The 18,623-nt window shown below is 39.7% G+C and overlaps 1 protein-coding gene across 3 annotated transcripts in view; it reads right to left on the bottom strand.

Moving 5' to 3' along the window:
- The window catches only part of myom3 (myomesin 3), a 63,040-nt gene that overhangs the window by 16,660 nt on the left and 27,757 nt on the right, over window positions 1-18,623 (bottom strand). For all 3 annotated transcript variants that reach the window (XR_004847228.2, XM_023269031.3, XM_035947582.2), the window contains exons 11-18: window positions 15,601-15,742; window positions 14,021-14,220; window positions 11,001-11,054; window positions 7,406-7,533; window positions 4,115-4,298; window positions 2,420-2,594; window positions 2,070-2,191; window positions 1,021-1,208 (exon numbers count right to left, since the gene is read on the bottom strand). Coding sequence is in view for 2 of the 3 variants with exons in the window: in XM_023269031.3 (XP_023124799.3) it covers window positions 1,021-1,208; window positions 2,070-2,191; window positions 2,420-2,594; window positions 4,115-4,298; window positions 7,406-7,533; window positions 11,001-11,054; window positions 14,021-14,220; window positions 15,601-15,742 (1,193 nt within the window). In the remaining variant the exon portion in view is untranslated. The remainder of the gene's footprint in view (window positions 1-1,020; window positions 1,209-2,069; window positions 2,192-2,419; window positions 2,595-4,114; window positions 4,299-7,405; window positions 7,534-11,000; window positions 11,055-14,020; window positions 14,221-15,600; window positions 15,743-18,623) is intronic.

The raw sequence follows: 18,623 nt of genomic DNA, 5'->3' as shown, positions 1-18,623 counted from the left end.
ATAGGGACGGCGCTCAGAGGTCCTCATTTAGCCCAAAAGGGGGCGCTGCATGTTCTCATCAGAGGGTTCCTTCTTGCAAAGGGGTCTGTAATCCTCAAGACTCTGCGCTCCACAACATGTAAGGCTAATCTTGATATAGAGTGGCACAGTCATTTTCGTTCTAATTGGCTTTGTCTTTGTTTTTTCCCAAGGGCTAAAAACAACCACTCACACATGACATATTTGAACGAAGTCTAATTACGGAGCACCTGTAATCAGGTTAAAGATTTAACTTTCATCTGGGTCTCCATGGACACTGCTTGTTGCCTAGTGACACAGCCAATGCGGATGAAGGAGCTTTAGCCAATATCGTTATTATTTTGAGCCAAGTGCAAAATGGAGAGATAACTTGTATTAGTATAATTTTATGAAATGTCCTTGGTGATAGTAAGTGACTAGAAATGTCTTCAGAGTGTGGATTGAGAGATTCATGCATATTGTTTTCTCCTTTGTTGTCATGCTGTTGTCATTCAACTTTACAGGGTTCTGCAGGTTCATGTGTATTATGGAAAGCCTTTCATAAGAGTGTTTCATGCAAATGATGAGAGAAGAAAAATATCTATACGTGGAAACACAAGCAGTTCTGTGAGGGAGGGTGTACTTTGCAGTGCTTTGTATAAATGCTAACAATACTTATATTAAAGAGGTGTAATGCTTGCCATCCAGACTTACTGTTCCCCAACTAACCACCTGAGTTGAGCAGTTAAGGTTTGTATTTTAGTAAAAAAACACAATGGACAGCTGATTTCTGGAGGGAATGTCAACAGTTTTTCAAGCATTTTGTGGCAATCCAATAAATGTTGGGGCATTTCACAAAAAAATACAAAAGGACTGTCTGGAATTTCTGCTCATCCAACTGATAGTTGTCAAAACACTTGCAGGATAAAAAGTCAATAAAATCATTAGCCTTTATCATTTGGGCAACATGAATGTCTGTCAAAAATTTCAAGGAATCCATCCAACAGTTATACAGTCACTGACCTTAAACTGTCTCTCTTTGACAGGCTTAATGTTGACCTCTCTCCACACTTTCATGCCCTTTTCTCTCTTGTCCAGGTAGTAGCCACGTACAGGGTCTCCCCCGTTACAGGAGGGGGCCCTCCAGCCCAACACCATCTCTGATCCAGTGCACAGCAGCAGGGCGATGGCAGAGGGAGCAGAAGGAACATCTGGACAAACAGAGAGAATTAAAAAAAAAAAAGAAAGAAATCATAGATGATGACCTCAGCAGGCATCCATTTGTGCTAAATAGATCAAAAAATGCCAATAACTGCCCGACTGACTTTAACTTGAGTCTAGATTGGCAAATTCATGACTAAACCCTCATTAAGCATTCTTAGGTATGAGTGAAAGAAATATTCAGCTCATATTCTGTTTGATGAAAATGTATTCCTCAGAAAGAATTGGACTCAAGCCATTATCCCCCAGGTAATGGCAGAGTGGCAGAATAGATGTGAGATTATTCTGGCAGTGAATGGCAAGTGAAATGACTCATCACTGTACTCTGCTGCAGGCTACAGAAAGCACATTATCGGAGACTGTTACCTGAACAGCCGCAAATATGTGGAGGACACTCTATGACAAATGTTTCCTTAAGGTGAATGTTAAAAATGTTTTATTATGTTGTATTATCATACACTTGCATTGAGAGATAGACCTCATGAGGCTGTGAAAGAAAACTGCAAAAATGAGCAAATCTGTTTTGTGCTTTAAGGTCAAGTCAAAACTGAAATATAATTAGCAAAATGTTTAAAATCTTTATCTCCTGTGCCAAGAAAAGATGTGTCATGTTCTAAATGTAACCTGAACGTACCCAGAAAATCTATCAGATGTTACATAGTGCATTAATATACCTGTACTTTTAATTTAAATGCTGTTACATAGGTTCAGCATTACATATTACATTCAACAGATGAAGTGCTCTAGAATATATTTCCACAGTGAACTTGTGTTAGTAAGTCCTTGATTCTTGACTTGAAGTTTAGATTTAGTGTCCAACATTGTGTGTCAGTTATGGCAGATACACTTACAAATGGCTGATTTGACCATGATGGGCTGAGACTCATCTGAATAGTCGCTATTTCCTGCTCGACTCACAGACTTTACTCTAAACACATATTCCTTGCGAGTCTTGAGGCCATGGACCGTAAACCTGAAAAGAATTGACACTCAGAGAGAACAATTATCAGTCATTTCACCTTTAGTAAAACATAATTGCCTGGAAATGTTTTGTGGAAATCTATAATTTAACTGCAGATGTTGCTTACTTTTATTCAGCCTACGTTAACTGAGAAGTTGCCATTTACTCTTCCAACCAGAATTAAAATATTTTGACCTATAACATAAAGTATCACAATGTTTAAATATCTTCAATATTTACCTGGTTTTGGTAACAGGCTTGTTGTTAACAGTCTTCCAGTCCTGTGTGCCAGCTTCACTGTAGTACAGGTAATATCCCAGGATGTCGTCTTTATCTTTGGATTCTCGCCACTGGAGCAGCACTGAGGTGTCTGTGTCTCTAATGGCCATGACAGCGTGAGGTGGAGGTGGCACAGCTGATGGGAATCAGATGGAAATTCATCAGCTACAACTAAGAAAACCTGAAATAGTGGAATGAAAGGTGACTGCAAGATGGAACTCATTCAATTCATTTAGTATTCCCTCTCTGGTCATTGATTAAACCCCTAAAAAGTCATCTGCATGTATCAAAATTAGAACTTTATTCCATAAAATCCATTCCATCATGCCTTAAAATTGCTAAGAATGATGAAACTCTACAACATTAAGTCCAGAATGTGCAGCTCTATAAAGACCCTGCCTCACTTTCCGTGCACTTGTCCCCACTCACAGCAGCTGGAGCACACCAGCTCACCTATGACTTTGCACAGACTCTGTAAAAATACTCCCCACAAGTCTAAATTTGTGTTTTTGAGACTGTCACTGATACACTTTTGTTTCAAGATGGAAATGCTCAGTCACACCATACTGACATGTTAACAAAGCAAAAAATAACTTGATTTACACTGGATGAGAACCTTAAAATGAAAGATTTCTAAAAGCAACTGAACTGTGATGTCTTTAAATAATGTTCCTAAAGTTATCTGCTCAGTGAGGCAGGCAGTGATTTTGCATTACAATATTGCAGTGTATTATACTTGAATGAGACACTGTGGAGTTTTTACCTACAGCACACACACACCTGATCTACAGGTGGCAGAAATGCACCAAGATACAAAGCAATGGGCCAGCAAGGAAGCAGAAAAATTAGCTTTGCAATTGTTTTAAGAGGAAGGAAATGTACCCTCGAACAAACCGTAATTTATTAGCTCTGGTCTTAAAACAATTAGCCTATAGATGGTGGCTAACAAATTAAAGGGAAACCTGATCCCTTGTGGGGGTTGTGTGGATCTGTTGTGCTGTGAGGAGCCCTTTGCTGCCCTGATTTGGGTCCACTTGCCTCCCATATCAATACAAAGTTGTTCTCAGTGATCATTTCTATCCAACCATGAAACATTTCTCGGTAAGTGAATAGTCAAAAATGAATTGGAAAAAAATCACGATTAGTTCTCTCTGTCTTTTATCAAGCTTCTCATTTATAATGATTCGCTGATTTTCTTTTTGTGCAAGATACTGAACTGTCCAGGATAATGAATATGTCATTTTTTGTGATGGGTAATTTTTTGGGACATATTATAGATGAAACAATTACTGATTCATTAAATAGCAGATTATTCAGTAATTCAAAAAATCCTGTAATAGAGGAGCTCTGAAGCCTTTTCGAGCCACTTACAATTGGGCTGTTCAAATTGTGCTCGGAAATCTGTGGACAGTAATGAAAAAATGCAGCTAATCTGATAGGCTATGAACAAACTCCCAGAAAACTAATGTGAAAACATCCATAATGTCTGTTATGATCATCCTTTGCATTGCAAAATTGTGTGTGGACAGCTTAAGTGGGTGCAGTGCGGTACGACAGGAAAATGCTGAACCAAGAAGTCGCTTTTCAAAATCGAACTGACCTTTACAACAAGCAGAGTAATAAATGGCTACCAGTACATAACACGTTCTCTCTCACCTTGTGGCTTTCCGAGGGAGATCAGTGCGCTCGGCTCGGAGGGGTCACTGACACCGTACTTGTTGATAGAGCGCACTCTGAAGCAGTACTGCCTGCCCTTGACCAAGTCAAACACTGGGAACCTGGGAGAGTTTACCTCCATGTCCAGACTGGCCAGCTCCCAGCTGCTCTTCCCTGCCAGGGACTGTTTCAAGCACAGCATTAGAAAACACAAAGTTTACTTTAAAAGCACAGTCTATCTCAAGGACATCTTCATTAGTATCCTTCAAATATTCCAGAGGATTCGATCTGCACTGGAGTGAAGAGCCCAGGTTGCCAAATAAGCTTTACAACATCCCATAATTCATTCTAATTTTGTACCATCACTTACTCTGTAGTTAACTGGTGATTGTGTAGTTTTAGAGCAAACTGCTTAATGCACAGACAAGGGCAAAGACGAATAAAGGTGGCGGTTTAGTGACAGATTTGCAAGCAAATTCTTAGATTGAGAGAAACAGAAAAATGTGAAATAAAATAGCCATACCAAAGCCCAAAAGGCCCATGAATATGTCGGCAAACTGCAGACAACCAGTGACATCTTCTCTTAATTTTTGTCAATTAGCCACTTTCTAGTGGCTTCATATCACACTATCTTTCTCTGTTGCATTGTCTGCATTATTTTTCTGTTATTTGGTCTGCATTTCCATTACTTAATTTTCTAAGTCTTTCTTTTAGGTAGAAAACCTAACAAAAGAACAGAATGTGTCAAAGAGATCAGTGATTATAAAGTGCTTGCTCAAGGGTGAAAAGGATATTTGAATGTTCCCTTCATTATACAAGCAGAAGTAAAGCAGCAGACTTTAGTAATTTCAGATGCCTTTGACAGATTTGACAGTTTTATTACCCAGTAACTTATAAAGCTTCAATGAAAATCTATTTCCTGTGGCAGTTTTCGGATTATTGGAGCTAGGAGCTGTTGAGTGTGTGAGCTGATATTGGAGAGCCGAAGCCCTTCATTTTTGTAAAGAACAGGTCAGTCACCACACCACACTTTGATATGTTGGAAGGAAACTTCTCTGGCATCATTTTGAAATTTCCCTCTCGAGCTGGAAAAAGACATGAAAACTAGTAGCTGCAGTCTCTTTCCAGATATTAACTGAATACATTGTTCAAATATCAACCTTAAACCACACAAAGCCAACAAATCACAAATATTCAGGTAGTGTTAAATCACCAGTTACCAAGCAGATAAAAAATCTCTGTCATGCATGCAAGCAATCAAAGCCCTGATGCCAAAGCACATGACACCAGGGAGGAACATCAAGGTCTGCGTGCTTTTAATGAGTACACAAATTCTCAGTTAAATTGACACCACAGTGATATGAGTTGTGCAATTTCTTCTTCTTCTTGTCTCTTTAATTAGTGCTATTGTCAGAGGGCTGCTGTTAATTTGACTCACGTTCCGCCCAACAAGAGACTGGGAGAGGTGATGATACAGAAACACTGAATCTTGTATTCAGTGGATGTGAAGGTATTACTAATTACATTTGTGGTCTGTGTTTCAATATATTTATGCGTGCATATGTTTGTGTATCAGAGAGGGCATGCATTGATTTGATTATGTATGTATCGTGAATGTGTCTTGTTACATGAGTGTGTTTTCTCTTTTTGGTACAAACGAAGACGAAAAAGCTCAACAGTGATGGCATTTTCCTGATTATCACTTCTATAAGGTGTTACTGAGTGCAAATAGTTACCAAAGAGTTGCATATTTTTACATCCAGCCTACAAAGCAACATTAAAATACCTAATGGAAACAAATCTAATATTCCCTCCTGTTCTACCTTTGGCTTGCACTTGCCAACTGCTGAGGGAAATATCTGACTCTTAAGCTGCTAATAGCTCCACTGTGTTTGTTTACCAGCTCATCACTACCTTTGTATACTATTTGGTGCTGAGCAGGTAATTGGGTTTTTAAGAGGTTATTTTCACTAAAAACAGCTGCCTGCTGCAGCTAAAAATGGCTCTATAAGAGTGGGGACTGGACCAAAGCGCCAAAGCTGCTGTTAAACCAAAAACAATGAGCTTACAGATGCTACAACATTTAATAAAGCTGAGAGGAAATGCAGGTTATTAAAACAATTCCATCGACTTTTCACATTACACGTAATTGTTATCAATGTAAAATTATTGATTGGAGCAGCCAATGACACAACATTTCTAAAAGAAGCCATAAATTATTTGCGTATTTCTCTCTCTTTCCCTCTCTCCCTCTCCTCCTTCCCTCTCTCCCTCTCCTCCTTCCCTCTCTCCCTCTCCTCCTTCCCTCTCCTCCTTCCCTCTCTCCCTCTCCTCCTTCCCTCTCCTCCTTCCCTCTCTCCCGCTCCTCCTTCTCTCTCCCTCTCCTCCTTCCCTCTCCTCCTTCTCTCTCTCCTTCTCCTCCTTCTCTCTCTCCTTCTCCTCCTTCTCTCTCTCCCTCTCCTCCTTCCCTCTCTCCCTCTCCTCCTTCCCTCTCTCCCTCTCCTCCTTCCCTCTCTCCCTCTCCTCCTTCCCTCTCTCCCTCTCCTCCTTCTCTCTCTCCCTCTCTCTCGCCGGGTGGAGCTGCCCTTCACAGCTGCCGTTCATTCATAATCATTGTCATCCACAGAACTCCGGGCAGCTGCAGTGAGTTACACCTGATTATCATCCCCACAATAAAAGCCGGTCACACAGTCCACTCCCTGCCAGATCGTAAACTCTGCTGACGCAGTTCGTTCGCTCTTGCCTTTTTTGCACGTCTTGTTACTAGTAATACTTCGTGAACTAATCCTGTTTCTCCTATCCAGATCGCCCACCCGGCTGCCCGGTTTTCCCAGTCCTGCTGCACCACCTGCATCTTCCGGATCCCCTGCCTGCTCTGACCGTCCTCCCCCCTCCCGGAACTGGATTCTCCTGCCCGCTCTCCACCGCCTGCCCACACCGCTCAGGATGTCGCCCAGGACCGCTGGCTCCCAGTACCGTCACTCCCTGTTGTGTTAGTTACGTTAGCTCACTCTGCACTTATTAGTTCTCTACCTCACTCCTTCAGTACAATAAATCCACCTTTTACTTCAGCCTCGTTTCCTCGCTTGTGTGCTCTCAGCTTGGGTTCACCCCTCACGCCGTGACATAATGTGATTAATGAGCTCAAACTTCACTTAAGGTCCCTTAGGAGGAAACAAGTTATGGTCTAGGTAAAAGGCTTGGGGATAACTGCAGCAAATCAAGGTCCACAGAGTGGCTGTAACACGAATATTTGTTTGTCTGGGTAGTTGTGTGGGAGGAAAGACTGACCCGCTCCACGTAGAAGGTGAGCGGCTCCCTGCCTCTGGGTTCAGGCTCGGCCCAACTCAGCACCACGTAGGTGTCGCTCACCTCGCAGGTGTGGACGTTTGTGGGAGGGAAAGGAGCTTTGACCTGACCTGAAGGAGCGATGAGGAGGAGAAGGATGCAGATGAACATGTAAGTTAGAATAAGGTCAGCGAGAATGCAAGTGAAGTGCATAAAGTGCTGGCAGAGATGAAGCTTTTTCTATTCTTTTTGTTAAACTGTTTAATGCTCTGTCTGCTGGCACTGACTCATGCAGGTTAGGTGAGACGTACACCACTTTCCTGCCCCGGTTTCACCTCCAATCCTAATACCTAAGTACAGCAGACAACATATAGCCAAATGGATTGAGTCAGCACACGTTCAATCACACTCCAAGTGATTCAAGGACAATGAAAGTGTTGAGATTTAGCCAGAAGTGTTCGGTTTTGTCTGTCTCTCTGAGAGTCTCTATTGTATCCCCTGAGGAGTTAGTGGAGCTGCAGTGTGGATCAGAGAAGAACTCCACAGCAAAGAGAGTGCAGTGAAATTAGAGCTGTTGATGTTGGAGCCAGCAAGTCTCTGTGTGTGTACAGTTCAGTCTATAAGCAGCAGTGGTTGGGAATTTGTGTACAGATGACTATGAAAGAGGCCATATCATGATAACAGTGTCATATAACTAACTTAGGACAACGGTGATGATATCTCCACAAAATGCCCTTTTAATGAGGCATATTTATCTATGTGGCAAGAATTTAAGGTTTATTGAGAGCACAGATGTTATTGTTTAGCTTCATGGTCATTGCTGTGTCTTTTAACTTTCTCTTCTTAGTGCATCTCCTGTACTTTCCTTTGCCTTTGTGTGTTCACTGTCACTCTTTTTACTTCCTTCTTATTGAACTGTATTAATTAATGTGTGTCTCTGTTACCTGTGCATCCTGTCTTTGTGCTTTCCTGCCTCTGTGATGCTCTGTCCCCTGTGTATTTAGCCTGTGGTTTTCCCCTTGGTCTTTTGTCACTGTATATTGCCGGAATACTTTACCTGTATTTCACACACCTTCCCCTATGTCCTTCATGCCATGCCTTCCAGTATTCTCAATTTTCACTTTAATTTTTACACCCGTTTGTTGTATTTTGTAACCTCAGCCTGATCCTTGTGTTCTCTGTTGCCTGCCTGGGACTTCGTATTTTTGAACCAGCTTCAAGTAAAAGCCTGTTTTTCATTTTTTTTGCAACGCTGCTTCTTGTGTCCTGCTTTTGAACTGACACATAGCAAGGAGGCTCATGAGTGGTTGTGTAACTAAACTCTACCTCAGTTAAAAGGGGGGATACTTGTATCATATTTTTATCTCTTTTAGTGAAAGCATTCTAACATTTTATTTCAGTTTACATCCTTTTGCCTTAAAGACAAGAACAAGTTACAAAAAGTATGCTTTAAAACTCAGGTTAGAAAGGCTTGAAGCGATTCCAGGGGCAATCATATTATTAATTAGTGTAATTCAAGAGATGCAAAACACTCTGTCATCTAATTTTCTTTTTTTTTTTCTCTGAGCTGCTTATTAACTCATTTGGAGCTTAGCATGTCCAGTATTTATTGGATGTTGGATTGTTGACTTGTCCAGTGAGGCATGAATAAAGGATTTGAGTTTGTGGCTCTGTAATCCAGTTATGAGCTGTAACCATGATGTTAAAGTGCTGACAGTCAACATTAAGGGTGTTTGAGTAAAACAACTATCGTGACCATGACACCCATTTTCGGGCTAGCGAGTGGAATGCAACTGATTGGTCAAGGCAGTCACCTGACCTCAGTTTAAATAGTCATGTCACCAACTACACCCTAATGGAAAAACAAATAAACAATAAACAGGAACAGAACAACACCAAAATTCTTCTAAAAAAGTTGGACTACAGATGAAAATGTTTTGTATTTTTTGAGTGAAGACACAAAAATATTAGAATATTATTTGTATATCTATATAATATTGTTTTAAATCACTTCTTAAAACCCACTTTTATAGATTTGCCTTCCAGTAAAGTTCTCTTTTATTTCTCTTTTACCACTCTCTCTGCCTTTTTATCCCTTTCAAAATTTTCACTGCTTGTAATCCCTCTTTCTAACCAGTTGATCAATTAACCTTCATTTAAACCCTTAAGTGCAATTGTACTGCTGTGCTTGAAGACCCCATCCTGTGAAAATCCAGTTGTCTACCTTCTTAACATTTCCATATGATGCTTTTTATTTTTTTAATATGCGTCAAGAAATATAATTAAAGATATATGCAGTCAGTGTCATAGTTGACCATCTAGATCTTGCAGTGTAGCAACGTCAGTGTGAAAAACATGCCTTCAGACTTCCAGGATTCTATAGGTAGCAAATCTAAGGACCCACACCTGTCATCTCTGGGTGCTGTGAGTGGCGAGGGATAAGTGGAAAAGGACTTCATGGTTTTGCACACTTTAGGATGCATTGGGGTACAGTTACTAAGAGTTACTTTAGAGCTACTCGAGTTACATGTCAGTGTAATTTTGACAGACGTGTTTTTAGAAGTTAAACCAACAGCCAGAGAAGGATTTTAGAAATAACCCTTTACTATTTTTACAGTTTTACTTTTGCAAGGAATAAACAAAAACTATACAAATTGCTAAAGAGTGAGCTTTAGACGAACATAATTTTTGCTTTCAGTTAGGCTAGCTGTTTGTGCTAACTGTCTCTTAGTTCCAGCTCCATACTTAATCCACTGGTATCAGTTTAATTTAATTGTAGCCAAGCTAGTGTTGAACTATTGCTTTGAGGAAGAACTATGAGGCCCTCATTTGGGAAGCTACAAAGGGTCTACTAATGTCTATGAGTCACACACTTCAGTGACAAAGTATTTTAATTAGTCCTGTATATTTTGGTCTATGTAAATGAAGCTGAAATTAAAGTTGAACACTGATACTTATTATTGTGTATATTGGAATTGTAAACAGTGTGTAATGAGTATTGCAACAAAAGTCAGTTTTTGATGGAAGTTTCTTCAGTGTAACTCTATGTTGCACTCTTTGTCATTGGATTACTACAAAAGCACACATACACACAATCATGCTTCTTTTTCACACATGTATACATGTTTTCTTCTATAAAATCTCCATTAAAGACGAGAATAAAGATAATAGGAATGCACTCTCTTTGCAACATTTATTTTCTGGCTACCACAAATTCCTCTTGTCCTTTTATATCCCTCTGTCTGTGAGTTACATCACCAAGGTTATCAGCCCTATTCACAGGCATTCACACTACCTCAGGCCATTATGTGCATTTACCAGGACACCATCAGGGACCGCTCATTCTTTTCACTTCTGTAAATGGAGCAAATGCTCATTGCCTCAGCCATACAATTACTGCAGCTCATTGTTAAATATAATATGAAGATGCATTAAGCCACAAGCCCGAGGCAACCTACAGGCGAGGAGGAAGCACCATGTGTGCAAGTAAAACATAGACGCTATTTGAAATAAAGGGTGAAAATGTTCAAATGGGCTTTTTTATGTTTTTCTTTTCCATGGCAAAATCATACACTGAAAAATAACAACGCACTCTCACCTTCTAGTTCATCTTTTGTGATGGTGATGGTCCTTCCTTGATCCACTTTGACCACTGAAAAAGGAAGATAGAAAGAGATAGATTGGATTCAGAAGGAATAAAGAAAGGAGGAGACATCAGGGCAATGAAGTTATATGAGAGCCCATGATAACACTATTACTGTTAATGTTAGAGGAACAGCTACTGGTTAGAGAGCCAGACACAAAGACACGCAAAGAGGTGAGAGAGTGACGTGGAAGGATGGAGAGCAGGCCGGAGGCAAGTCAACCTTCTGTCTGTCCTTCATCTGTGTTTAATGATCCACAGCACCTGACCAGAGTCCATCTGTCCTCCCTGGTACACACAGGCACACACACTTCATTATCCACATTATGTCTCCTTTATCGTTTGCACCCCTTCACAAGTTTCAAACTAAACTGAAAAAAAGTCGAAAGTAATGAAACGCAAAGAAACAAAGTCTCCCAATCCATGGTACAGAAACGACTGCAAACCCTGCAGCTGTTGAAAATTACACCTAAATCTGCACAGCTACATCTGTTTTCTTTGTTAGTGCTGACTGGTTCGCAGGTGTAGCATGGCAACTCAGGCAGATGAAGTGAATATACAGATGGAATGAGTCACCAACAATGTGCTAATGCTCTTTAAAGTGAAAACAAACATGAGCAACAAATGAAAGGAAAAGTATCAATGCAAGGCACCAGGGATCACTTAGTGGGTTGATGAGTAAGAAAATGATGTAAATCACACACTGTGACCTTCACAATCACCATATCTCCGTTGAGCTGAACAACTATGGGAGATATGTGGTGACACCACTACTGTCAAATCACTAAACATGGGAGTATCTTTTGGAAGATGGCTGTTATTCCCTCTAATAGAGTTCAAAGAATCATTGCCAAGAAGCAGTGAAGCACCTCATAGTGACCTTTAGTCTGGATTGTGGAAACAAATGCAACACTGATACCTTGTAGTGCTGGTCCAGGTGCCTACACTACCAACCATGCAACTTCACCCCCAACAGTTTTGGTGGTGTCTTCAATTTCAGCTGGAAATTCAGAAATTTTAACTTTAGCGTTCCCTGAGTTTCGACTCAGAAAGTCGAAAAAATCCCATCAACGCCAACCACAAAGCACAAAAAAACCCCAAACAGATGCAGTAATAAACTGACCACTGAAAAGTGGTAAACTTTGGTGTGACTTCACTCCCAGCTATGATATCTGACTTCCAAGGTTAATGAAACACATGGGAACTATGCTGGTGGTGGCTAAGAGTTGCCTCCCACTGCTAACCTCAAGCAGAGATGAGAAATAGGGAACAAAACGAAGTTACTCCTTACTAATTCTTTTTTTAAATTTTGGAACATGAGGCAAATAAGCAGACTTCATACAGCTCCCTCTGGACCCACAAAAGGCTTCATACAACTTTTCACACAAGCAGTAATAATCCCCAAGAAAAACACATGTTTAAGTGTGAAGCTGACTTTCCCTACTTCTTGAGATTTACAAATCAACAATGGGCTGTAAACAGGCAGGTAGTTCATTTATTGGACAGTCCTGGTAACTGTGATCATACATCTTCATCATTATTATTATGGACAACGCAGGTTATGATGCAGTTTACTGCACCACACATTAAAAAAAAATTCTCTATATCTATTCTCACAAAGAAATGATTTATTATGAGAATTAATGGAATAAACTCCAAATGTATCTTATAGTGTTATATCATAATGCAAGAGAATAGGTATTGTGTGGACATCTCTCTCACTCATTTTAATTTGTAAACTACTAAAATGAGGCACAAGACTCATCTTTTGCACTTTTCTTTGAAAACTGCTTTTTCACTTTCTGATTTATTTATCAGGGAAGTCTCTGTGGTCATGTACTGTCAGCATGTGCGTTAATAAGCAAGTTAGTGTTTGGGATAATATACAGTACATTGCAGTGAAATGTGCTAAAGCCTGTCTCCACTTTAGTATTTGCTTCACTCTTAGGTGTTAACAGCTGCACCAGGCCCCATTACTTGAATCATACATATTTTTTCTTGAAAGCCTGCTGCGTGTGTGAAATGTGCTGTACAATGTGCAACAGGAAATTTTCTTGCTCAGCCCTTTATTACTGCCACTGCCATACCGCTGCTGTGGAAACTGCTAAAACTACAGGTAAAGGCAAAACTGTGGAGGTAAAAATCCTCCTAGATTACGAACATTTTTTAATGTCCAGCATCAAGTCCGGATTGAGTTGGTTAATTTTTGACCACTAAGTGTACCATCTGTTTTTCATTTTGGCAAAGACTTGACTGTGACTCAACCTCTCAACCAACATTGCCCCATTGGGTATCTCAGCCAAGTCTGGAGCTGTCTCCGCACACTGAATGACCGTTTACAGCTGCAGATGTGAACTTGGATTGCCAAAGAGATCTGAACGACCTCTGCAAGAACGAACATGGCTTTATCAAGTAATATTCCTAGATAACACACATTATTATAACATAGACATGTATTTAACATAGATAAATATACCTATTCCTGTTAAGTGTGGCTCACTGATACATGGATTGTTACATGCGTGCCACACATGTGTGCTGCATATACAGACCTGCATTGCAAAGTGTGTACTTCAGTTTGTATTTTGGGTTAAGCTACATTGCTTTGACATTGTGGATTAAAAAAGAATCTATTAATTTGCTGTTATGATCACTCTAAATTAATTCACTGACAAATACAGGAACTTGTTAGTGGTGTGAGATTTTACTGAGGCACATCAGATCAGTAGTGAAGCACCACACCAGTAAAAGGAGTCCAGTGGTGCCAATCCATTTGGACAACACTGTATAACAATATCCTGTTGGTCTGTTTTTGCTTGTACACAAATTATATGATGAAACATGCTAATTCACCAAAGTCAGTTTGGTAGATTTTCTATAAATTTGTCTCCTATTTGAGTATCTCAAAGCATGTGATGTAACATTTCACAGCTTTTTGGTTAACAAGTTTGGTTAAAGTGTGTTTAATGTGGTACCCATTGTCCTGGTGGGTTCCAGGGGGTCTGTGGTGAGGATGGGCTCCGTGGCTTTAGAGGGGCGTCCTGCTCCGGCCTTGTTCACAGCACGGACTCTGAACTGGTACATCGTTCCTTCCTTAAGCCCAAACACAGGGTAATGGCACATTTTCTGAATATGCACATTGCAGCGCACCCACTCACCCTGACCGAGGTCACATCTGAGAGAGAGACAGAGAGATAATTGAGTCCTGCAGATACAGCATTTATGTAATAATAAAAAAAAGAAAGACATTTGAATATGAGGCAAACAGGATCCATCACATGATGTTTGAACCACAGTGAGACTAGTCTGCAGGGAGGAACAATATAAAACCGTCTGTACAGCGTTTTAAGTTTCACAACACAAACAATTAGTATGTACCATACAAAGGCCTAGAACTGTGACCAGAGACCATCATGAGAAAATAATAAGCCTCCAAACACAGAGCAAAACCTAAAAAAAAGTAGAACCCAAGCTCTGATTACACAACATCAACAACAAACTGTTGCCACTTGCAGCAAACAAAAACAGAAAAGAGCTGAGTTTTCTAACCAGAAGGGGGTTGCTAGGGAACTGCGAGGTCTTACATTTTCCTTTCCTGGCCCAGAAACCAATAACATTCAAGAGTTGTACTTTCCACAGCGACTAAACAAGATATGCAAGAACACACACAAAAAAGGCAAAAAAAACTCTCACAAAAATACACTCAATAATGCACAAATGAATATAAATGCAAGAATGTAAACATACTTCCTCTTTTTCTTTCCACACACTTAATACACACATATAGTGACACTCAAACGCACACATGTGAACACAGATGTACAGAACAAACCTGAATGATTGGTGCTGGTGATAAGTGCAGCACCTGTTCTCCTCTGGGAGTCTTTGACTTGGCTGTTAACATAACGTTGAGGGCCGATAATTACCATGTATACCATCCATCTCATGTGAACTCTGCCAAATGGATATTTCAATATCCAATCCTATCCAGTTTCCTCACTAGCTACACACACAGCAAGACGAGGTCCAGCGGCACAGTCTTGCTGTGGGTTTATTGTTGACTTGCAACATCTGACAACATCTGACAAGTCCAAATGTAAAATAAACCTTTTCGCGAAGATTAAATCACCAGATAAATTATCCACTTTTTTTTTTCGAAACACTGGAGTCACACTGACTTTGTTAAATGAATGGACAAAATGGGTTTTTTGATACATATTCGTATCGCCCACTTCAACAATAAAACTGCAGGAGAAGTTAAAAAAAAAGGATGAAAAGTTCTTTCAATTTTCAGGGGGAAAAAGGAAATTTTAACTACAGCTGCAGGATAACAGGGTAAATGTATCATCTGGTAAAGAAGATCATTTAAAATATGAATCAGTGGTTCCAGAGCAACCAATAAATGGACTTACTGCTGAGATTGCTTTGCCAGGTAATTTTTCCAAGGTCAAGAAGAACCTTTGAATATCAATTTCCATTTTGCTTCATGTTATTCATTTGAACCAAATGAAATATTTAAATTGCTGAACAAATGTGAGATGTGACTGAATCTCACCTTTCCACATAATAACCCTCCACGGGTGAAGCTCCATCAGCGCTGGGCGGCTGCCAAGTCAGGAAGACGTAGTCCTTGTTGACATCGGAGACCTGCAGTGCAAGAGGAGAGGCAGGACCTCCCAGCACTGCAGATGAAGCATCTACAGACGCAGAGTAATGAGTCAGTTAGAGACAAGGGAAGTTGAAGATTGAGATGAAAACTCTGACTCGGCGTAGAAACAGACTGAAGGGAAAATTAACGAGACGACTGGAAAGCCAGAAGACAATTGGAGAATGAGTTGTCGAAACATGAGAAAATTTGATGATAATATTACTCGGGCCTTGGAGTGAAAGGTAATACATGCTATTGGAGTTGAAAGAAATAATTACCCAAACTTGGCTGATAGGAATGTAATAGGAATTCTTTTTGTCTCTATTTTGACAAGGCTGCACAGTAGCTCGGTGGTTAGCACTGTTGCCTTACAGCTAGAAGATCCCTGGTTCGCATCCCAGCCTGGGCCTGGGATCTTTGTGTGTGGAGTTCTCCCTGTACATGCGTGGGTTTCCTCCCACAGTCCAAAAACATGCTTAGATTAACTGATAATTCTGAAATGTCTGTAGGTGTGAATGTGAGTCCCCTGTCTTCACCCTAAATCAGCTGGGAAAGACTCCAGCATTCCTGCGACGCTAGAGAGGATTAAGTGGTGAATAGGTAATGGATATATTCTGACATTTTATAGACCAATCAATTTTAGTCAGCAAGGAAAAAGAAGAGAAATCACAGCCCTACATGATAGGTAATTCATCTTGTGATCACAACAACCAGTGGATGTAATGAGAAGAAAGAAAAAGAAATGAGGACACTATGCTAAATGTATTATAGTGATTAGAAGTGACATGTTATAAAACCGTTTCCTGACATTAGCAATACATGTTTTTTTCACAAAAGACTTAAATCAACATCAAGCACATCTCTGTCCTTTGTTAAATTTGCATCCTCACCCACCCTCATTCTTCTCTCACTTGTTTTTGCTCTCCTGTACTGTCTCCTGTATTTTTAATGCAAATATGACGACTAAATGAAGGAGAAAACACGAATGCAAAGGAGTTCCCTGATTCACTAATTAGTACCTCCAGCTCTGATAAAGCACAAACTCCTTAATAAGAGAGAGAGAGAGAGAGAGACCTGATTCATAATTTTACAGAAAGTTTTGCAATGAGATTTATTTAGCATTAAAGTGTTGGTATACACGTGTGTGTTCGGACTGAAATGTGTTTTTGGTGTACATGCATATCAAATTCATAAATAATTCAGAATGTAATATACAGTCACTACGGCAGTTAAGTTGCCAAATACACATGACTGAGCACTAGTGTTGCATTGAAACATGTACTGTACACGTGCTAGGCCTTCTTTCAGAGCTGCCCTGATTTTAAATGTTTCATGAGTCAAGTGTCAGCTATTCTCTGGCCAATTTGCATACTGCAAACAATGTATGAAAGAATGCAGTCTATAAAATATAAATACCTTCACTGAACAAAATTAGAAAGTCCTCTACGTCACAGCTTGATTGATGGAACAATTTACCTGTATGAATCAGTGTAGTATGCTGACAGGAAATGAAAGCAGATTCAAAAACTGGGGAATACAAATAGTTTTTAGCGGGGGCGCAAATGTGACATAGTGCCCATTTGTGGCAGAAAATAATTATTTCAAAACAAATAACTACTTGTAAAGAAAATTGCTGCACCTACATAAAATGGAGTTATGGTAGAATGTAATTTATTTGGATGTCCATTAGCTGCTTTTTCTGTTGTCCCCAGAAAAAAATTACGCTAACAATTTCATGTGATTAACCCACCAATAAATCAAAGAGTTCCCATATGCGTGTCTGTTCTTCACTTTTCTAGACAACTATTCTATGTCACACTTTGTGAATGTATTGTTGGAAACACCAGGAAGTATAGTCTTGAGTAGTAATCGAAGTGATTTGGGTGAGTGGTGTCCATTTTTACAGTTATCTCTTTGCTAAAATTTGTTTTCTGTTGCTCTTTTGCAACAGGTCCCTCATGAGGCTTTTGGCTGCTTGTGGGCGGAACCTACAAGCAGTCTCTGTTGCTAGGGAACATCATCAAAGGTAAATGTTGAATGTACAATTAAATAGATATACATAAATAATGCACATACATAATTTGCATTTAGCTATGTCAAAAATCGTTTGTAATATTAGTAATACAGTCAGCAGTACTGAAACACAAGCACTGCAATTAACATGTAAATAATATCAAGCAGTCACTCAATATTTCTATATATTTTTGTTTATTAAAAATAATTGCTGTGTTCAAGTCCAGTGTCTAGGATTTAGGGGGATCTATAGGCTAAAGAGAAGTATAATATTCCTAATTTTATTTTCATCAGGGTATAATCACCTGAAAATAAGTCTTTTTTGCCACCTTAACAGGTCTCTTTACACCTACAGAGTGAGTGGATCCTCTTCCACAGAGCTTGCCATGTTGAACCGCCATATTTCCACAGTAGCCCAGAATGGACAAACTTTGAGTCTAAAGAGGGTGTTTAGTTATTTTTGTGTTTTAAGCTTGTAAGGGGAGGGTGAGCAGAAGTGTATCCAGTTGGTCGTGATCCACAAACTCACCACTAGGTGCCACTAAATCCCACACACTGCATCTAAAAAGGAATAGTGCGTTATTTTAGGAAATACGAAGACCCACAAAGCAAAGCAACAAATTGTCACATTGCCCTAGTAAAACTACAGCTTGTCAGTTTTACATGTTGGTTTTTGTATGGACTAAACAAATGAGGTACTATTTTGTTTATAATGTTAATAATTGAGGTTTAAACATGCTGATTTGTAGATTTTGTTAACTTTGATCAGAGCTACTGAAGCTGTTTCCCTCTTTTCCAAGTTTTTATTTGAAGCTAAGTTAATTGGATGTTGGATGTATTTAGCATATGGACATAAGAGTGGCAAGACTGTGGGTAAATATATATAATATACATAATATCTCTAGATGTCAAACTAT

The sequence above is a fragment of the Amphiprion ocellaris genome, chromosome 9 (assembly GCF_022539595.1).
Source record: "Amphiprion ocellaris isolate individual 3 ecotype Okinawa chromosome 9, ASM2253959v1, whole genome shotgun sequence".
Lineage (NCBI taxonomy): Eukaryota > Metazoa > Chordata > Actinopteri > Pomacentridae > Amphiprion > Amphiprion ocellaris.
The sequence above is the reverse complement of the archived record's forward strand: the minus strand, read 5'-3'. Positions and strand labels throughout refer to the sequence as shown.